This window comes from Electrona antarctica (assembly GCF_951216825.1).
Source record: "Electrona antarctica genome assembly, chromosome: 5".
Lineage (NCBI taxonomy): Eukaryota > Metazoa > Chordata > Actinopteri > Myctophiformes > Myctophidae > Electrona > Electrona antarctica.
In genome coordinates, this window is record NC_136810.1 from 8,326,071 (window position 1) to 8,348,088 (window position 22,018).

Below are 22,018 nucleotides of genomic sequence, written 5' to 3' on the forward strand. Positions count from 1 at the left end.
CATACAGTCTGGCCCTAACGTTATAGAGAGCATACAGTCTGGCCCTAACGTTATAGAGAGCATACAGTCTGGCCCTAACGTTATAGAGAGCATACAGTCTGGCCCTAACGTTATAGAAAGCATACAGTCTGGCCCTAACGTTATAGAGAGCATACAGTCTGGCCCTAACGTTATAGAGAGCAGCATACAGTCTGGCCCTAACGTTATAGAGAGCATACAGTCTGGCCCTAACGTTATAGAGAGCAGCATACAGTCTGGCCCTAACGTTATAGAGAGCATACAGTCTGGCCCTAACGTTATAGAGAGCATACAGTCTGGCCCTAACGTTATAGAGAGCATACAGTCTGGCCCTAACGTTATAGAGCAGCATACAGTCTGACCCTAACGTTATAGAGAGCATACAGTCTGGCTCTAACGTTATAGAGAGCATACAGTCTGGCTCTAACGTTATAGAGAGCATACAGTCTGGCTCTAACGTTATAGAGAGCATACAGTCTGGCTCTAACGTTATAGAGAGCATACAGTCTGGCTCTAACGTTATAGAGAGCAGCATACAGTCTGGCCCTAACGTTATAGAGAGCAGCATACAGTCTGACCCTAACGTTATAGAGAGCAGCATACAGTCTGGCCCTAACGTTATAGAGAGCAGCATACAGTCTGGCCCTAACGTTATAGAGAGCAGCATACAGTCTGGCCCTAACGTTATAGAGAGCATACAGTCTGGCCATAACGTTATAGAGAGCAGCATACAGTCTGGCCCTAACGTTATAGAGCAGCATACAGTCTGGCCCTAACGCTATAGAGAGCAGCATACAGTCTGGTCCTAACGTTATAGAGAGCATACAGTCTGGCCCTAACGTTATAGAGAGCAGCATACAGTCTGACCCTAACGTTATAGAGAGCAGCATACAGTCTGGCCCTAACGTTATAGAGAGCAGCATACAGTCTGGCCCTAACGTTATAGAGAGCAGCATACAGTCTGGCCCTAACGTTATAGAGAGCATACAGTCTGGCCCTAACGTTATAGAGAGCATACAGTCTGGCCCTAACGTTATAGAGAGCAGCATACAGTCTGGCCCTAACGTTATAGAGAGCATACAGTCTGGCCCTAACGTTATAGAGAGCATACAGTCTGGCCCTAACGTTATAGAGAGCAGCATACAGTCTGGCCCTAACGTTATAGAGAGCATACAGTCTGGCCCTAACGTTATAGAGAGCAGCATACAGTCTGGCCCTAACGTTATAGAGAGCATACAGTCTGGCCCTAACGTTATAGAGAGCAGCATACAGTCTGGCCCTAACGTTATAGAGAGCATACAGTCTGGCCCTAACGTTATAGAGAGCATACAGTCTGGCCCTAACGTTATAGAGAGCATACAGTCTGGCCCTAACGTTATAGAGAGCAGCATACAGTCTGGCCCTAACGTTATAGAGAGCAGCATACAGTCTGGCCCTAACGTTATAGAGAGCAGCATACAGTCTGGCCCTAACGTTATAGAGAGCAGCATACAGTCTGGCCCTAACGTTATAGAGAGCATACAGTCTGGCCCTAACGTTATAGAGAGCAGCATACAGTCTGGCCCTAACGTTATAGAGAGCATACAGTCTGGCCCTAACGTTATAGAGAGCAGCATACAGTCTGGCCCTAACGTTATAGAGAGCATACAGTCTGGCCCTAACGTTATAGAGAGCATACCGTCTGGCCCTAACGTTATAGAGAGCAGCATACAGTCTGGCCCTAACGTTATAGAGAGCATACAGTCTGGCCCTAACGTTATAGAGAGCAGCATACAGTCTGGCCCTAACGTTATAGAGAGCATACAGTCTGGCCCTAACGTTATAGAGAGCATACAGTCTGGCCCTAACGTTATAGAGAGCATACAGTCTGGCCCTAACGTTATAGAGAGCATACAGTCTGGCCCTAACGTTATATAGAGCAGCATACAGTCTGGCCCTAACGTTATAGAGAGCATACAGTCTGGCCCTAACGTTATAGAGAGCATACAGTCTGGCCCTAACGTTATAGAGAGCAGCATACAGTCTGGCCCTAACGTTATAGAGAGCATACAGTCTGGTCCTAACGTTATAGAGAGCATACAGTCTGGCCCTAACGTTATAGAGAGCAGCATACAGTCTGGCCCTAACGTTATAGAGAGCAGCATACAGTCTGGCCCTAACGTTATAGAGAGCATACAGTCTGGCCCTAACGTTATAGAGAGCATACAGTCTGGCCCTAACGTTATAGAGAGCATACAGTCTGGCCCTAACGTTATAGAGAGCAGCATACAGTCTGGCCCTAACGTTATAGAGAGCATACAGTCTGGCCCTAACGTTATAGAGAGCAGCATACAGTCTGGCCCTAACGTTATAGAGAGCATACAGTCTGGCCCTAACGTTATAGAGAGCAGCATACAGTCTGGCCCTAACGTTATAGAGAGCATACAGTCTGGCCCTAACGTTATAGAGAGCAGAGCATACAGTCTGGCCCTAACGTTATAGAGAGCATACAGTCTGGTCCTAACGTTATAGAGAGCATACAGTCTGGTCCTAACGTTATAGAGAGCAGCATACAGTCTGGCCCTAACGTTATAGAGAGGATACAGTCTGGCCCTAACGTTATAGAGAGCATACAGTCTGGTCCTAACGTTATAGAGAGCATACAGTCTGGTCCTAACGTTATAGAGAGCAGCATACAGTCTGGCCCTAACGTTATAGAGAGCATACAGTCTGGCCCTAACGTTATAGAGAGCATACAGTCTGGCCCTAACGTTATAGAGAGCATACAGTCTGGCCCTAACGTTATAGAGAGCATACAGTCTGGCCCTAACGTTATAGAGAGCAGCATACAGTCTGGTCCTAACGTTATAGAGAGCATACAGTCTGGTCCTAACGTTATAGAGAGCAGCATACAGTCTGGCCCTAACGTTATAGAGAGCATACAGTCTGGCCCTAACGTTATAGAGAGCATACAGTCTGGCCCTAAGGTTATAGAGAGGAGCATACAGTCTGGCCCTAACGTTATAGAGAGCATACAGTCTGGCCCTAACGTTATAGAGAGCATACAGTCTGGCCCTAACGTTATAGAGAGCATACAGTCTGGCCCTAACGTTATAGAGAGCATACAGTCTGGCCCTAACGTTATAGAGAGCATACAGTCTGGCCCTAAGGTTATAGAGAGGAGCATACAGTCTGGCCCTAACGTTATAGAGAGCATACAGTCTGGCCCTAACGTTATAGAGAGCATACAGTCTGGCCCTAACGTTATAGAGAGCAGACAGTCTGGCCCTAACGTTATAGAGAGCATACAGTCTGGCCCTAACGTTATAGAGAGCATACAGTCTGGCCCTAACGTTATAGAGAGCATACAGTCTGGCCCTAACGTTATAGAGAGCATACAGTCTGGCCCTAACGTTATAGAGAGCAGCATACAGTCTGGCCCTAACGTTATAGAGAGCATACAGTCTGGCCCTAACGTTATAGAGAGCATACAGTCTGGCCCTAACGTTATAGAGAGCATACAGTCTGGCCCTAACGTTATAGAGAGCATACAGTCTGGCCCTAACGTTATAGAGAGCAGCATACAGTCTGGCCCTAACGTTATAGAGAGCATACAGTCTGGCCCTAACGTTATAGAGAGCAGCATACAGTCTGGCCCTAACGTTATAGAGAGCATACAGTCTGGTCCTAACGTTATAGAGAGCATACAGTCTGGCCCTAACGTTATAGAGAGCAGCATACAGTCTGGCCCTAACGTTATAGAGAGCATACAGTCTGGCCCTAACGTTATAGAGAGCATACAGTCTGGTCCTAACGTTATAGAGAGCATACAGTCTGGCCCTAACGTTATAGAGAGCATACAGTCTGGCCCTAACGTTATAGAGAGCATACAGTCTGGCCCTAACGTTATAGAGAGCATACAGTCTGGCCCTAACGTTATAGAGAGCATACAGTCTGGCCCTAACGTTATAGAGAGCATACAGTCTGGCCCTAACGTTATAGAGAGCAGCATACAGTCTGGCCCTAACGTTATAGAGAGCATACAGTCTGGCCCTAACGTTATAGAGAGCATACAGTCTGGCCCTAACGTTATAGAGAGCATACAGTCTGGTCCTAACGTTATAGAGAGCAGCATACAGTCTGGCCCTAACGTTATAGAGAGCATACAGTCTGGCCCTAACGTTATAGAGAGCAGCATACAGTCTGGTCCTAAGGTTATAGAGAGCATACAGTCTGGCCCTAACGTTATAGAGAGCATACAGTCTGGCCCTAACGTTATAGAGAGCAGCATACAGTCTGGCCCTAACGTTATAGAGAGCATACAGTCTGGCTCTAACGTTATAGAGAGCAGCATACAGTCTGGCCATAACGTTATAGAGTACATTCAGTGAAAGACCCAAAAGGTTACATTCAGTGTCTCCCCGGCCGCACTGGGACCCAAACGTAGAAAAAAATACATTTATGAATTAAATGCAAGAGCCGATCTAAAGGCTCACAGTGGATTGCATAGCTTGTAGATCGTCTAGCTTCAGTTTTTGAATTGATAGAATTTGGGGGATTCAAAAAATGAAAACCAAAAATCTTTTGGAATCCTGAGGCCGATTCTACAAATGCCTTCAACATCACTAGTTGTCACACTATTTTTGAATAGCCAATACTAAAATCTAAAATAACACTGATGCTTTCCCGGTTTTAATGGGTATAAAAGTACTGATTAACATATTAACATTCCCACAACCCATACAAATAGGTCAGCAGCCCATAAATTGCTCCCGAGTCCTGAAACCGCCCATGTAAAATATATCGTGTTTTTTGTTATAGTCACCCGAAACATCAAAGGTTGTCAATACTGGAATGAGCTCCCTGTCACACTGAGGGAGATCCCCACTTTCACAGCGTTTAAAGGACAATTTAAACTGTCACGGGCCAGGCCAGCCCGTGCCCTATAGACACAATGGTTGAAAGAGTTTAAAATGTTTATTTGTATTTATTGTCTCCACCAGGCCGAAGGCATGGGGAGAGAGTATGTTTTGCACTCCGTCCGTCCGATGGCATGGGGAGAGAGTATGTTTTGCACTCCGTCCGTCCGTCCGTGTGTCCGTCCGTCCGTGTGTCCGTCCGTCCGTCTGTGAACAGCTAATCTCCGGAAAAACCTTTGCCTGGAATTTTTCACATCTGCTCTTTATAGCGCCACCAGGAGGCCGACATATGTAAAACACATTTTCTAATATTACTCCTTCAGATGTTATCCAAATTTCACGCAAATCGGTACACATGCTCTCCATAGTCATGTGATCAAGATGGGTTTGTTTGATTTCTCATAATCCACCTTCATTGCCTACGATTGGCTTCTAAACTTTTCAGGAGTAGCCCGCTTTGTACCCGTTTTGTACAAATCGCCACAACTACTCAACGCAGCGTCCGATTGCGGTGAAACTGTGCATGCATATTCCCACTAGGCTGAGGAAGAAATGCCACTTGACAGTTTTCAAATCAGCCTCATGGTGGCGCTACAACAGGCCAAGCCGTGTCTCTAACACACACACACACACACACACACACACACACACACACACACACACACACACACACACACACACACACACACACACACACACGATTATATTACTCCTAAACATTTTGCCAAACATCACACACACTCCTATCCTCCTGGTGGAGACCTGTGCCCAGAAGGGCACTTTTTCTAGTTGATACTGAAGTTTCATTGGTACTGTATGTTTGTCACCTGCCGCTCCTCTGCAGTGCTGGCACTCCTCTCTAGATTGGAGGGTGCCAAGTACCGTAGAGGAGGAGGGGTGTTTGTTCCTGTGTGTATTATGTTTGGTCTTTATGTTAGGCCCTGTGAATGAATTGGACCTGTCTGGTCTTTATGTTAGGCCCTGTGAATGAATTGGGCCTTTGAAATATGTTTGAGTGTATATTCCTCTAAAGTATAGTAGTGTGGAAGATTACTTGTAGGCCTTAGTTGGCCGTGTGGTTGAGTCAACTGATTGCCACTTGCTGATTAGGGGATGGTTAGCCCCACCTGTATAAAAGCAGGATTGCTGCAGGTGGAGGCAGTTCAGTATTACCTGAGGCTAGGAGAGACATCAGGGAGAGCTGCTGCAAGCCAGGACCTCATCGAAGGATAAATAGCCTGTAACAGTCTCTCAAGATCTGTTGTGTTTTCTTAAAGTTTAGCCAGCAGGTGTATTTTGTTTCCTATTTTTGGAATGTTATTTTGGCCAGTATTTATTACTTTTTGTATTGTCACTGTACTTTGGAGGTAAATAAAATGCCTGAAATATACTTGTGGACCTGTCTACTCCCTGGAACCTCCGGCCAACGGCCAGCATTATCACAGAAACAGTGATTAATATCATAGACATATATACGTAGACGCCCTTTCCGGCTCTGAGGCGCGTGTCACCATTGAAGGCACAATTTTCCCGACATTCCTTGCAAAGCATTAGCGGAAGCTTGTCAAGCTTCCGCGTGCGTAACATAAGTCCCGGAAAAGACGCGATGTGATTGGCCAGTAGTCACTTGAGTGACAGCGAGAGACATGGAGGAGTCGCATGAGTGACGTCACTTGGGCAGCGACGCAGTCGCCTTCAGCAAATGCCTTCAGCACTTCTAAATAAGAAAGCTGCGGAGAACTGTTGCTTTGTGTTCACTCTTTAATGTTTTCTGTTAGTAATCTAATCCCCCCTGGCTCTGATGTTGTATTGTTAATAACTTTGTTGTTTGTGTTTGTTTGTTTGTCTTGTTTTGTATTGTAATGTATATTGTCATGACTGTTATAAAGATTTGTTAGGGATACACGTCGCTCCAATGAACTGCAACGGCCAGTGAGGCATCTATTTCTTATAATATCTATAGGAGAGATATCAGGGAGAGCTGCAAGCCAGGACCTCATCGAAGGATAAATAGCCTGTAACAGTCTCTCAAGATCTGTTGTGTTTTCTTAAAGTTTAGCCAGCAGGTGTATTTTGTTTCCTATTTTTGGAATGTTATTTTGGCCAGTATGTATTACTTTTTGTATTGTCACTGCACTTTGGAGGTAAATAAAATGCCTGAAATATATACTTGTAGACCTGTCTACTCCCTGGAACCTCCGGCCAACGGCCAGCATTATCACAGAAACAGTGATTAATATCATAGACATATATACGTAGACGCCCTTTCCGGCTCTGAGGCGCGTGTCACCATTGAAGGCACAATTTTCCCGACATTCCTTGCAAAGCATTAGCGGAAGCTTGTCAAGCTTCCGCGTGCGTAACATAAGTCCCGGAAAAGACGCGATGTGATTGGCCAGTAGTCACTTGAGTGACAGCGAGAGACATGGAGGAGTCGCATGAGTGACGTCACTTGGGCAGCGACGCAGTCGCCTTCAGCAAATGCCTTCAGCACTTCTAAATAAGAAAGCTGCGGAGAACTGTTGCTTTGTGTTCACTCTTTAATGTTTTCTGTTAGTAATCTAATCCCCCCTGGCTCTGATGTTGTATTGTTAATAACTTTGTTGTTTGTTTGTTTGTCTTGTTTTGTATTGTAATGTATATTGTCATGACTGTTATAAAGATTTGTTAGGGATACACGTCGCTCCAATGAACTGCAACGGCCAGTGAGGCATCTATTTCTTATAATATCTATAGGAGAGACATCAGGGAGAGCTGCAAGCCAGGACCTCATCGAAGGATAAATAGCCTGTAACAGTCTCTCAAGATCTGTTGTGTTCTCTTAAAGTTTAGCCAGCAGGTGTATTTTGTTTCCTATTTTTGGAATGTTATTTTGGCCAGTATGTATTACTTTTTGTATTGTCACTGCACTTTGGAGGTAAATAAAATGCCAGAAATATACTTTTGGACCTGTCTACTCCCTGGAACCTCCGGCTAATGGCCAGCATTATCACAGAAACCGTGATTAATATGCCCTGTCCCCTCCAAATAAACCAATCAATTAAGTAAACCAATAAACTACATACATTTTGTTGTAAGCGTGATCCGCGACGGGACCCTGGCACAAAACCTTGGGGTCTGCAGCCAAATGTATATAAATTTGGGGGGTCCTTGGCATGAGAAAGTTTGACTATATGGTCAATGACGTCTAGGTAGGGTTTTATGTATCCGTGTCTCCCATGCAGGAGCTCCCTCTTGGTGTTTTAAGCATTATGTTATGCTTTAGCTATTGAAAAATAGCAGATCTACAATCTCATACGAGCTTGTAGGTCTGCTATTTTTGAAAAATCGTGAAAATGTGGCCCAAATGTTTGAATATATTCTTTCAGAGCGTAACTCAAATCTTTGCTTCTGGGTGGGTCCCTGGAACAACATATTTTCATATGGGGGTCTGCGGCCAAAATACAGATTCTAGGGGTCCTTGACATTAAATAGTTTGAGAACCACTGACAGAAACATGGGTTTTTCAGAAAACTGTCAGGAATTTGGCATTTGTAGAATCGTCACCAGGTCAATATGGGTTAATGTAATGTCACCGTGTCTCCCGGCAGGAGCTGGACTCATCGTCTTCAGAGCCAGAGGACTGTTCTTCATCATCATCAGATGAGGAGGTCCAGAGCTCTGCTGAAGGTCAGGCTTTGAACTGGATTGGTGGAAGAAGTAAAAGTACTCTGATGTAAATGTACATAGTTACGTTCCACTGCTGTTGAACTGCGTTGACATTTGAAGTGTGTTTACATTTTCTCCATAGTCATCTTTACTGAACCCGTTTGAATTACTGAATCAACTTTGTCTAAACCATGTGTTAATATGATGTTTTTTGTTGATGTTAATTGATGTTTGAATCTTAGAGTTCCTAAATCAATCCTTGCTCCGGAGACTATCTTGGGATAGACGTTTCAAATCAATCTATGTATACAATGCTGTGCAGTGCACTCCCATGGGCCATGCGTGGTGAGTTTGAAGTAAGTCGGGTCGAATACATTTAAGAGTGAAGAGAGCCTACTGTCAGCTGTCCAGCAGTCCAAATATTATTAAATTAAATTTCAGAGGCGAAGTGATGTCGGCAAGGTAAATGTAGGCCTATATGAAAACACTACTGTCCCATTGTGTGCAAGTGAATTAAATGGAATAACATTCGATTGTGGGTTAATAAATACAGTATAGGCCTATACAAGGAGGTTAAATGGGAGGCTATTGTGCAGTCAAAGTTACCAATACAAGCTAGTAAATTCAGCATTATTTTATTGACCGGTCAGGCCATGTAGGGTATAGGCCTCAGGCCGACCAATATAGGCCTCAGGCCTACCATATGCCTCAGGCCTACCATACCAGGCCTCAGGCCTACCATACCAGGCCTCAGGCCTACCGTCTCAGGCCTACCATACCAGGCCTCAGGCCTACCATACCAGGCCTCAGGCCTACCATATGCCTCAGGCCTTCAGGCCTACCATACCAGGCCTCAGGCCTACCATATGCCTCAGGCCTACCATACCAGGCCTCAGGCCTACCATATGCCTCAGGCCTACCATACCAGGCCTCAGGCCTACCATTGCGTGGCATCTATGCGCAGAATATCTATGTTCACAGTGAAAGGGGGTGAACCACACGCCCACTCACTATGCGTATTTCCTTTGGGAAACCCAGCCAATATTATTATTATTATTGTTATTGCTTGATTTATTGATTGAATACTTTATTTGTCAGAAATGTAAACAGCACGAGTACAGACATTTTATTTAGGCTAAAACGTGAAAGTGTGGCCACCATATTTTGTCGTTGTGCCTGAGACTATGCTTTTTAATTTATTAATTTATCCTAAATTAAAAAATAAAAAATACATATGCATGAATATAATTATGTTTTTCTACCCAGGGCTTCTGTATAATGCTCTGCGTTCCTTTTTTCAAGGGAAGTTTTCAACGGTCAATTAGAGGTTTTTCACGAGTCAAAGGGTGCCCGCAGGCTGTGATAACTGGGCTGCAGGAGTCTCCATCTCTGGGCGTTCCCTGGTGTCGATGTTCCCTTTTTAAACATGATGAAAATTACTTATGAGGCTAGTGGGCGCATATTCCTCTCCCCGTGCCCTATCTTTTCTGCTCCCCGTCATGTCTCTCTGGTAGGCATTCTAATTCCCCAAATGGAATTATAACCTGATAACCCTGAAGAAGTAATAACCTGTAGCTGATTTGAGATCATTTGTATCCTTAATGATTTCTTGTGAGGGTATTATTAAACGTGGGGGTAAACACTAGGGCATTCACTTCTAGTCATTTTTACTAGTTGACTAGTTGCCTAGTTTACTAGTCGACTAGTCGACTAGTTGTTTAACTACCTATTATGTAAAAAATAAAATAAATTTTTAATTTTTTTTGGAAATAAATATTTGTACATTGAAAAACTGTGTACATGGTGACTATAACTATAATCTACCTGATCTTGAGGCCTACAAAATCGGGGGAAAAAAATATATATATTTATTTTTAACTAGTCAACTAGTACCAACAAGGTTGACTAGTGGATTTACTAGTCGACTGATAAACTAGTCGACTAGTTGCTTAATGCCCTAGTAAACACACACTGTAAATCTCTACAATGCAAGCAAGGCCTTGTTGTTTGGTTCCTCTCCAGATGCCTCCCGCTTGAAGCCCTCCGACTTCAACAGCTGTCCTACGTTTCGGACCAAAGGGAGGGATGCGAGGTAAGGTGAAATGGTCTGAAGAAGAACTCTTGCCATGCTCCGTGCCTTCTTTATTCACGTGAGATCATTTTAACCCATTTTGACCTGAGATAAGATTCTAAAAATGTCTTCTACATCCTGACAGTTTTCTGAAAAAGCTATGTTTCTGTCAGTCGTTCTTCGATTTTTCAAAAATAGCAGACCTACAAGCTTGTAGCGCGCCACTCGGTGGCGCGCTATGAGCTTGTAGATCTGCTATTTTTCAATAGAGGGTATGCGCATGCTTAAAGTGAATGGTACATCGAGTGGCAAATCGAGTGGCAAAGCAACATGCAAAGTGAGTTTAACATTGTTTAACGTTGTTTAATGCAATCAGACAGGACTTTTCTGTTTGGATGTATGGGCTGTCAAGGCCAGAAAGTAGTTTTTTGCCACTCAGTAGGCATTCCTGCATAACTTCCGGGTTTGGTGATGATGTCACACGCATACCCTCTATAGCTAAAGCATAACATAATGCTAACACCAAAAGGGGTTTCCGTTTAAAATTGTTCAGTTTTAATACCGTACACTGTGATACAAGTTTGAAAAAGAAAAAAAAAGACGTCCAAAATGATTCCCCTAGTAGAACATGTGTTTTAATCATTTTGTTTCTTTTGGTATAATAATAAATTGACGGCCTGGGCTATGGCTCAGTGGTCCAGGTACCTTGGCTGGTAATCCAGTCTAGCAGTGGGTGCCGCGGGTTCGACTCCCGATCCCGACGGCCTTTACTGCATGTATTCCCCCCCATCTCTCTCCCCATTTCCTGTCAGCCTACTGTCTGTCCCTCCATAAAAAATATAAAATAATAAAGGCGAAAGCCACAAAAAAAAAACATTTAAAAAAAAACAATTCAACGCCAATCGGAACCCACCACTGGAACACAATATATATATATTTTCCTTTTTCTAAACCGGATCACAGGCCAGTTTGGAACGAATACCAGGCTTTCCTCTGAGATGGACAGCCTGGTGGTGACGCGAGGTTACTCCAAAATAGAATCGAGGCCCGAACGGGTTTTGAACATATTTTTGACACGCCCAGTGTGTACTGCCGTCGCACGTGGGTGCGTTTGATGACGCGAGCTTTCTGACGTTTTCAATCAGTGTGTCAGGGCCTTTAACATGCTCTCAATCCTTTTAGCACTCCTCCTCTCACTGTGCAGGTCAAATAAAGGCTGGGTAGGTGATAAAAAGACTCGCCCCATACACATTTTACACAGATGGAACAAAGTAAAAAAGTGCATCGAACAACAACAGAGTCAAGGTCTTGTACAAGGTGTTGTTGCAGCATGCTGAGATATTATAGCGTGTCCTCAGATGACAGAAGGCAATCTCGGCCAGGGCTGGTCATGCTAGCTTTATTATAAGCACTGTTTCCCAAACACTGAGTTGGGACACATTCTTGGGTCAAGGAACCATTTTGTTGATCGGTCGCAAGTAAATATCCCTTTATTTGTTTTAGTTTCCTACATTTAGTTTTTAATCATTATTATTTCAAAAGATGTTCAAAAATGTTCCATAGAATATTTTCAATTAAGCAGTTGAGACAAAGAACCATATAATAGTCCATAGTAATTATCCATAATGTTTAAATTATGGATAAGGGGTCAGGAAAGATAGGCCTCTTCGGGGATGGGCCAAAATCAATCATGGCTTAGATAATTCTTTGTCCTATCTATCTGCTAAAAACAAATTCAAACTTTTTTGTCTTTTTTAAACATCATGAAAATGATCTTGATGAAGGTGCAGAGCAACCGTTTCAGTTTCGGTCTGTCAATTTGAATAAAAGCTGATGCTGCTGAGCAAGAGCAGTGTGCCAGACTTTTTTTGTTACTGTCCAACGCACCTCCGTCTGAACAACGAGGATGTGCGGATATTTCCCCAGCATGAATAATAATTTTAAAAAATCCATAAATTAGAAAAACGAACTCTTCAGAAGTAGTGAAAATAGCACAGCTGGCAAACTCTGCATGGGAGCTTCTTATGTAAATCGGGTATTCTCACTAGTTTGAGTCCCACGGGAGACATAACATTTCTCTTCTGGGTCTGGAGATATAAAACGTTTTGGAACCACTGCCTCTCACAGCACCTTGTTTTCTCCTCCGTGTAGTCTGTCACCTCGTTGTGCTGTGCTCTTTAGGGGGAACCACGGTCCGAGAGAGCAGAGAGAAGAGGAGGGTGCCGAGGAGGGTGCCGAGGAGGCCCAGCGTCGTCGCACCATGGTGGACACGCTGGCGGAGAGACATATCGGAGCGGGTATCCCCCACCACGACCGCCGGCTCTATCGCGCCGCAGCCGTGCTGGCCAAATCCATCCCCGGATTCAACATCCTGGCCTTCCCTGACTTTTGGGGTCACCTCCCACCGCCAGGCAACGAACCCATGCCTCCACGCAAGCCCAAAGTACAGAGGTACGTATAGGCTGCCCTGCTGCACCACAGTGGGCTGTTTAGGGGTGAGATCCTTTAGGGTTTTAAACCATTCACATTCCTTAATGATTCCCTCTGAAAGGTCAGATTCTTTACTGGTTCCCTTTAACGATTCCTAAAAAACAATTAGTTCCAGGAAGTCAAAAATGCAAGATACTGTACAGACACAATAAGAACAAATTACTACAGTATAGGTTTGTAAAAGGTTAAGCCAAGCATAGACCTCAGAAAAAAATCTGTCTCCATTTCTTTTAATTAATTCAGCAAGTTTCACTATCACTATCTGCAAAGAGTTCCAGACAGAGTTCACAGAATACATACATAATTATAATTATTACGTAACTATGTGTAACAGAATTACAATAACTGTGATAATAAACACATTTTACACATTATATAGAGATTATAAATCATCAGCTCTATCCACTGAACGCTAGAATTATCACCTCGTATAGCCGAGGTGACATTGTATAACAGAGTGTAAAAGAGCATAACGGGTAAATCAGAGGAAACGGAGTGTAACAGAGCGTAGCTGAATGGTTGGTGAGCCCGCCTAGGACTCCGGAGGAAATGTGTCAAAGTAACCCCTCGGGGACAACTTAACCCCTATCGGCTCTGTGCTCTCCCCTCTGCACTCCTCTGTGGGCAGCACTCAGCTGGGGGAAGCTGAAAACTGAAGTTTCCCCGCGCGCGATGCGAAAAAATAAAAAAAATAAAACAACCACATTTATGCTATGCACAATGTGTAAATGGTAACTGGTGCATTTATATAGTGCCTTTATCCAAGGCGCTTTACATAGTGCATTACATTCACCCATTCACACACCGATTGCGGTGGATGCCATGCAAGGTACCAACCAGCACATCAGGAGCAATTTGGGGTTCAGTGTCTTGCCCAAGGACACTTCGACATGTAGACAGGAGGAGCCGGGTTTCGAACCGCCGACCCATGGATCATTGGACGACCTGCTCTACCTCCTGAGCCACAGTCGCCCCATGTGTCATCAAAACATAAACAAATGCGCTGTGGAGGACATTTGCCGACGGAATCGCGTTCCTCTGGAGTAAAACAAAAGAGAAAGGTTGCAGACGATTCATCTAATGTCTCATGTCATGTCAGACTAGTTGGGAAGACCAAGTGAGCTCTGTTACCACAGAGATGCATGAGACCACATTCAGTTCCTTGTTTACATTTTGCTGCGGGATGCTGTCGGCAAGTTGCAGACAGCATTGATGCTCGGGACTCAGAACAACAGAATATCATAGCAGAGTTATTATCAGAGGCAACAAAGTGTTTCAGAGTTCAGTAGAGTACAACAGAAGCAACAGAGACAGTCAGGGGGCATCAATATATACTAGATCAATGCTGCGTTCACACTGGCAGATGCAAAACATACAAAGTTATACGCAGCATGTTGTAGCCTTTGTAGCATAACTTTTTTGTAGCTTTGTAGCTGTTGTAGCTTTTGTATGTCCGTGTCGCTGGCTTCCATTGAAAATGAAAGGTAGACTGTCCTTGTAGCTGCCAGTGTGAAGTTTTGTAGCATAACTTTTGTGTAGCTTCGTAGCTGTTGTAGCCTTTGTAGCAGAGCTACAAATGTCACATGTACCTGTATGTCCGTGTCGCTGGCTTCCATTGAAAATGAAAGGTAGACTGTCGTCCTTGTAGCTGACAGTGTGAAGTTACGCAGAATGTCAGTGAGTGTAACAAAGGCAGTAACAGACTAATACTAACCAGTAGCACAGGGATGTGCAGAGAATGTTAACAATTTACAATTTAGGCATTTAGCAGACGCTCTTAATCCAGAGCGATTTACATTAAGCAATAACAAAAGCATGGCATACATCACATATATAAAGAGAGGCAGAGGCTGAAATTCCCTAAAAAGGAATCTACAAGCTGTCATCGATCGCGCCTGTGGCTTGTTGAGAGCTTGTAGATCAGCTATTTTCGTGGGACAACCCCATCCAATCTTTACTTTAGCTGCTAGAGATGCAGTGTACAACATGGATTTCTTTCTTTTCAAAATCTTTTTATTCAGGTGTTTGTAACAGTAGCCCAGGGGCAAGTATTACACAGACATAAAATATAAAAATAAAACTCAATCCCCTATCCCACCCTCCCCCCACCCACAATCCCAAGGATAGTCGGAAAAACAGTCTGGAGGAAATAAAGTAAATCAATATATCTATATACACACACAAAAATACAACAACATGGATTTCTACACATAGTAAGAAACTGCATTCATGGTCTGGAGAGGGCAATTTTTACAGAGAGTAAAAGGGCAGGGGCTCAACTTCAAGCCCCCTTTGATGTCTTACAGAGTTGACAGACAGAAATGGTGGAGAAGTATGGATATAGAATATGTGACACATGATGTGAAATATGTGCGAATACCGGAAAGTATTCGCACTCCTTCACTTTTTCCACATTTTGTTTTGTTACAGCCTCATTTTCTCATCAATCTACACATAACACAATACCACATAATGATGAAGTGAAAAAAGTATTTTCGAATATTTTGTTAATTTATTAAAAATAAGAAACTGGAAAAACACATGTACATAAGTATTCACACTCTTGATTTAGTACTTTGTTGAGGCACCTTTTGCAGCAATTACAGCCTTTTTTGGAATGATGCTACAAAATAATATTCGGTCAATTTAATTTGCAGAAGGACTCACCTCCCCCACAGCTGCCTTGTCTGTGTTGTTGACATGACATGGGCTTGCAGGACAGAACTTTTATTTGTGACAGACACATAGTTCCTTTGCAGACAATACAATCTGCTTCTCATTGGTCAGTCACGAAGCTAAGAAAACAGTAGCCTACTTTTTCTGCATGTGAATGATGAGATAGTTCTTTGGCATTTAAAGCTTTCCTCACGGAGAGCAAGAAGAGACAACAGTCTATCTGCAGACAGCGGAGCAGCAGCGAGCCTTTCTCTGATCTGCTGTCGGGACCAGTGCTGTCAGCGCGCATGCATTATGTTATGAATGTTATGAATAATACACATTCCGGGGTTTGGGCTGAAAGTCCGCCTCCCACAGTGTTTTTCCACTACGAACCATTGAACGTGCATTGTAATACACATTGGTCTGTGAGCGTACAGATACGTGTAAAACCCCGGACATTTGAAGGAATTTATAAACCCCCCCCGGACAGCCCCCCAAAAGAGGACTTGTCCGGGCAAAAGAGGACGTATGGTAAGCCTAGCTGTCATGTGCCTTTTACTGAGGAGAGGCTTCCGTCTGGCCACTCTACCATAAAGGCCTGATTGGTGGAGTGCTGCAGAGATGGTTGTCCCTCTGCAAGGTTCTCCCATTTCCTCAGAGTGACGACGCTGGAGCTCTGTCAGAGTGATCATGGGGTTCTTGGTCACCTCCCTGACCGATTGCTCAGTTTGGACGGGCGGCCAGCTCTAGGAAGAGTCATGGTGGTTCTGAACTTCTTCCATTTACGAATGATGGAGGCTACTGTGCTCTTCGGGACCTTCAATGCTGCAGAACTTGTTTGGTACCCTTCCCCAGCTCTGTGCCACGATACAATTCTGTCTCGGAGGTCTACAGACAATTCCTTTGACTTCATGGCTTGGTTGAGCTGTGGGGCCTTATATAGACAGGTGTGTGCCTTTCCCACTAAAGTCCAATCAACTGAATTTGCCACAGTTGCACTCTCTAGTCAAGTTGTAGGAACATCTCAAGGACAATCGGTGAAATCGACTCCGTTTTGAGTGTCATATCAAAGAGTGTGAATACTTATGTAGTATGTACATGTCAGATTTCAGTTTTTTATTTTTAATAAATTTGAGAAAAATGCTAGAAATAAAATTCCACTTTGTGATTATGGGCTGTTGTGTGTAGATCGATGAGAAAAAATATTAATTTAATCCCTTTTGAAATGAGGCTCTAACAAAACAAAATGTGGAAAAAGTGAACGAGTGTGAATACTTTCCGGATGCACTGTAGACGAGCAGGTATAAAACTGGTTCTTTATCTATTTAGATTAGGTAATGCTTATATTTCACTCTACTCATTTAAACTGTGCTTGCATTTTTATGTCCCTATTCATTATTATGTTGATCCCTGTTCATAGCAGTTGACAGTATTTTGTTTTTGTTTCCAAGTAACAGTTCAGTTTGAATCAGCAGACATTCATGTCTGCTCAGCAAGAGCGCGTTATTTAAGGTCATCTGTAGGATTAGATGGAATCAGTCCAGGCGGATTTCAAATTGTTTGTAAACAATCTTTCATTATGTCAATGTTGATGAGGGGCTTTTTGCTTCGTCCTTCTACTGGCATTATATTTCAGTTTGGAAGGTAACTGCTATGAGTGGGAAAATTAGGGTCTATTTTCTATACAGCTACTTATGGGGAAGTATGGCTAAGAATATAAACATCCACAATCAGCAGAATGTAATGCATAATGATTTTGTTTGTCAAGCTCTGTCAGGTTAGACGGGGAGCGTCGCTGCACAGCTATTTTCAGGTCCTTCCAGAGATGCTCAATGGGGTTCAAGTCTGGGCTCTGGCTGGGCCACTCAAGGGCTTTCACAGAGTTGTCCTCAAACCACCCCTTCGTTATCTTAGCTGTGTGCTTGGTGTTGTTGTCCTGTTGGAAGGTGAATTGTTGACCAAGTCGGAGGTCCTGAGCGCTCTGGAGCAGGTTTTCATCCAGGATGTCTCTGTACACTGCTCCATTCATCTTTCCCTCTATCCTGACAAGTCTCCCAGTTCCTGCCCTCACCTTATTCTTAATTAAAACAGCACTATGTAACCTTTTCCTGCGCAAGTGCTGACATTTGTAACATTGAGCTAATAGAGCCTTGCTCAGGGGATACATTGAGCTAATAGAGCCTTGCTCAGGGGATACATTGAGCTAATAGAGCCTTGTTGCTCAGGGGATACATTGAGCTAATAGAGCCTTGTTGCTCAGGGGATACATTGAGCTAATAGAGCCTTGCTCAGGGGATACATTGAGCTAATAGAGCCTTGCTCAGGGGATACATTGAGCTAATAGAGCCTCGCGCAGGGGATACATTGAGCTAATAGAGCCTTGCTCAGGGGATACATTGAGCTAATAGAGCCTTGTTGCTCAGGGGATACATTGAGCTAATAGAGCCTTGTTGCTCAGGGGATACATTGAGCTAATAGAGCCTTGCTCAGGGGATACATTGAGCTAATAGAGCCTTGCTCAGGGGATACATTGAGCTAATAGAGCCTTGCTCAGGGGATACATTGAATCTTGACCCATCAGATCTAAATGTCCAAGAGCAGGGGGACAAAATACAACCACCTAATTGTATAAGTTATATACATATTATACCCTAACACAGTGGTTCCCAAAGTGGGGTCCGGGGACCCCCAGGGGTACTTGAGGGAGTTCCAGGGGGGACCCATGCTAAATGATCATTTGGAACCAAATGGACCCTTATGGGTCTGTAACTCTCAGAGTTAAATTAGCATTGATTTTACAATATAAATTGGGGGTCCCAGAGATAGAAATATCATTAAATGGCGGTCTGTAGACTAATGCAGGTCATACTGAGGGGTCCTTGAAATTAAACGGGTTGAAAATCACTGCTAGAGCCGTACAAATCTTCTCTTATGGGGGTCCCTGGCATATCTTTTCAAATGGGGGTCCGCAGGCTAATTAGTGTCAATTTGGGGGTCCTTGACATGAAAAAGTTTGGGAACCACTGGCCTAACATACAGATTGGACAAAAAAAAGTTACATACTGTAGTAAGGCTTTAAATAGTCAGTTTAACCACTATAGCCAGCCCCTATTTTATACTTTGGCTATTTGAAAGTAGCTGATCTAGCTAATTGTAGAGCTTATCCTCTGTTTTTGAAAGTTGTAAAGAATGTTGACAAATCGTGATTAAAAAAACATGTTGATATAAATAGGGACAACAGAGGTTTTACTGTAGTCCTACTGTATACTTACTGCCCTTTATGCCGGCTGGCATGTAGGGCAGCAACAAAGGATCTCCACTTCAGTCTGTCCTGGGCCAGCGTCTTTATAGATCCCCAGGTGTGATGCAGGGTCTTCAACTCTCCCTCCACTGTCCTACGCCATGTGTTATTGGGTCGGCCTCTTTTGCGTTTGCCCTCTGGTGTCCAGTGAAGTGCAGTTTTGGTGAGATTGTCCTGTTCTCTACGTATGACATGCCCAATCCATTTCCACCGCATTCTCATAAGGATGGTATCCATGTTTTCTTGTTTACACAGATCAAGAAGGTGTTGGTTGGAGATGGTTTTGGGCCAGAATATTCGTTGGATTTTCCTTAAGCTTTTGGTGTGGAAGGTTGACAGTTTGTGTAGATAATTTTCCGTCATTCTCCAATATCCGGAACCGTATAGCAGGGTAGACAGGACTAAGTTTGGTGTTGGTGCTGTACTGGGCCGACTTCCAGACGTTGTTAAGCCTCTGTAAGGTGTTTCTGGCCTTGCTGAGCCTGCTTGTGATGTCGCTACCTGCGCCTCCATCATGACTTACTACGCTGCCTAAGTATGTGAAATGTTCTGTTGTGGGTAGGTTTATTCCTTCTATGTGTACCTGCCCACTACTGTATAGTTTAGCAAAAAAAAGTAATACAATTTTGTAAAAAGCTGACTGAAAATCACAAAACTCTGCAGTTATAGGACATTGAGATGAGAGGCCATATTGTGTTGACAGCATTACATGCAGAATAATGTGTAGACAGACAGTAATGTGATGTGTGCATGTTTTGTGAAGATACTGCCAAGTATTAGGGACACCACATATCTGGTGGCTGTGTGAGTTCAGCACGAGTTCAGTGGATCGGGAGAGAGAGAGAGAAAGAGAGAGAGAGAGAGAGAGAGAGAGAGAGGTTACAAAGCTCAGTCTTTGAATATGTGGTTAATCACAGTGAGCCAGCTGGACCAAAATGCTGCTGATGTGAAAACTTTGTTTGGAGAGACATTCTCTGTCGCCTTGTTGGGGACCGCGGCCCGCGGGAGACTAGCTTCTTCCACAGGCCTGCATAAAACCTTACAATGAAGAGCCCAGACGGAGTCATTGTGCATTCAGCCTTCATTGATTTATCTCAGCGGGTTGGTTGATAAATATATTAGTGCAGTCGTAAATTTCACGACAAGTTGGAGCATTAAGGGAAGACAATGTTTGGGAATGGTTGTGAAATAGTTGGTCTTGTTTTCTTTCGGAGCATTCTGTCGCTGTTGGGTGGGAACCAACCTCATTATGGTTCAACACTTTTCAAGATTGAAAATTCTAAAATAGCTCAAATTTGTAGATCAGCTAAAAAGGTCTTAAAAGTCCTTATACATTGTCACTTCATCTGGGGACCCCCCTAAGTAGGGATGGAGCTCGTTAATTTTTATTGATAACGATCACCTTATCGATCAAGCTTTTTCTATTATTTTGTGGAAAGACAGGAGACAATACATTCTGAACAGAACCAGTATCTTTTACTAGGGCCTTCAAGTACAGAACATTTCTAACAGACAATTGACCTTTTTACCAATAAAATAATATTAAAGAAACTGTTAAACGTAAAAGTGTTATGTTGTTTACCCAGGCAGCGCTGGTTGGCAATACACTTTTAGACCGACATGTTTGTGCCAGCATGGATGATTACATTTATTTCTTGATCGCCTCTAGTCTTGTCTTGATTGTTTGAACATGACGTCATGGACCGCTATGCTCAATAACAGGCTTGATAAGCCTAAAGCTTATTGATAACGGGTACTCAATAAGCTTGTTATCGGATTTTATCAGGTATCGGTTATCGAGCTCCATCCCTACCCCTAAGGCCCTAACAAAATCATGTGAGAACCCTTAGGCTGAGAACCACTGTACTAGTGCCATATGGCATTTTTTATTTTATTTTTTGTAAACTGCAGATACGTTTATGAAAGTAAATAAGACATGGGGCCCGGGGCTCACACAGTCTCTATAATATGTTGAACATTATCTCTTCATCTACAAAATGTACGTACTCTCTGCCTCGTTGAAGTGTATGTACTGTATATTCATATTTGGGTTTATTAGTGCTTGTGCAGTCTGTGTGTCTGGCTATGCATGTGAATGTTTTTGTGTCTGCAACTATTTGTGTTATGTTTCTGTGTTATGTTATGATGTCTGTACTAGTATGTTATGTGTACGTACAACAAAGTAAAAAAAGTCAAAGTCATACGATTTATCACACACGTTACCGCAGTGAAATTTGTTCTCCGCATTTGACCCATCTCTTGGAGCAGTGAGCCGCAGCCAAGGAGCGGTGAGCTGCAGCCGTGCCGCGCTCGGGAATCATTTGATTAGTAGATTTGTCCCCCCAAATCCAACCCTTTGATGCTGAGTGTCAAGCAGGGAGGCATTGGGTCCCATTTTTACAGTCTTTGGTATGACCCGGCCGGGGATCGAACCCCGACCTCCCAGTTTCAGGGCGGACACTCTAACCACAAGGCCACTGTCTGGTTCAGTCTACTGGTCTGTGGTCTTTCCAATGTCTGAGACGTTTTCTCAGCACCAAAAGACGCTGACATTTAAAAAATGTTAAAGACCTAATTTCACTGTGAACTTTATCTAATTATTTTTGCCAGTACGTATGAGGTCATAAAAAAATAAAAAAAATAAAATAGAAAAAGGAACACTTAAGTCTGCACTCCCTTAACAGAACTATTATTATGGCTATTTTGTTGGAGCTGCTTTGTGAGTAAATTGTCCAGAGTGTGGAATGAGATTAGGCCTAATGTAAGAGACCTTTCAAGCTCTGTCTAATTTCAAACCCGAAATGGTCTCTCTTTTTTTCCGCCTGTCGCCTTGGCTTCTGTCTGTGTTCTATAATTGGAAGGGACTGCTTTTATCAAGTGCTTTACCAAAGAGCAGGCAGGCCACTAATCATTATGGGGAAAAGACCTGTATGG

At 43.4% G+C, this 22,018-nt stretch overlaps 1 protein-coding gene across 3 annotated transcripts in view; it reads left to right on the forward strand.

Annotated features, from left to right (window-relative positions):
- agbl1 (AGBL carboxypeptidase 1) overlaps window positions 1-22,018 on the forward strand; it is a 258,686-nt gene that overhangs the window by 114,391 nt on the left and 122,277 nt on the right. Inside the window, exons 12-14 of one of the 3 annotated variants that reach the window (XM_079501323.1) lie at window positions 8,507-8,585; window positions 10,587-10,656; window positions 12,787-13,086. In XM_079501323.1, the coding sequence (XP_079357449.1) occupies window positions 8,507-8,585; window positions 10,587-10,656; window positions 12,787-13,086 (449 nt within the window). The remainder of the gene's footprint in view (window positions 1-8,506; window positions 8,586-10,586; window positions 10,657-12,786; window positions 13,087-22,018) is intronic. The other 2 variants (XM_079501324.1, XM_079501325.1) reach the window with 2 other exon arrangements.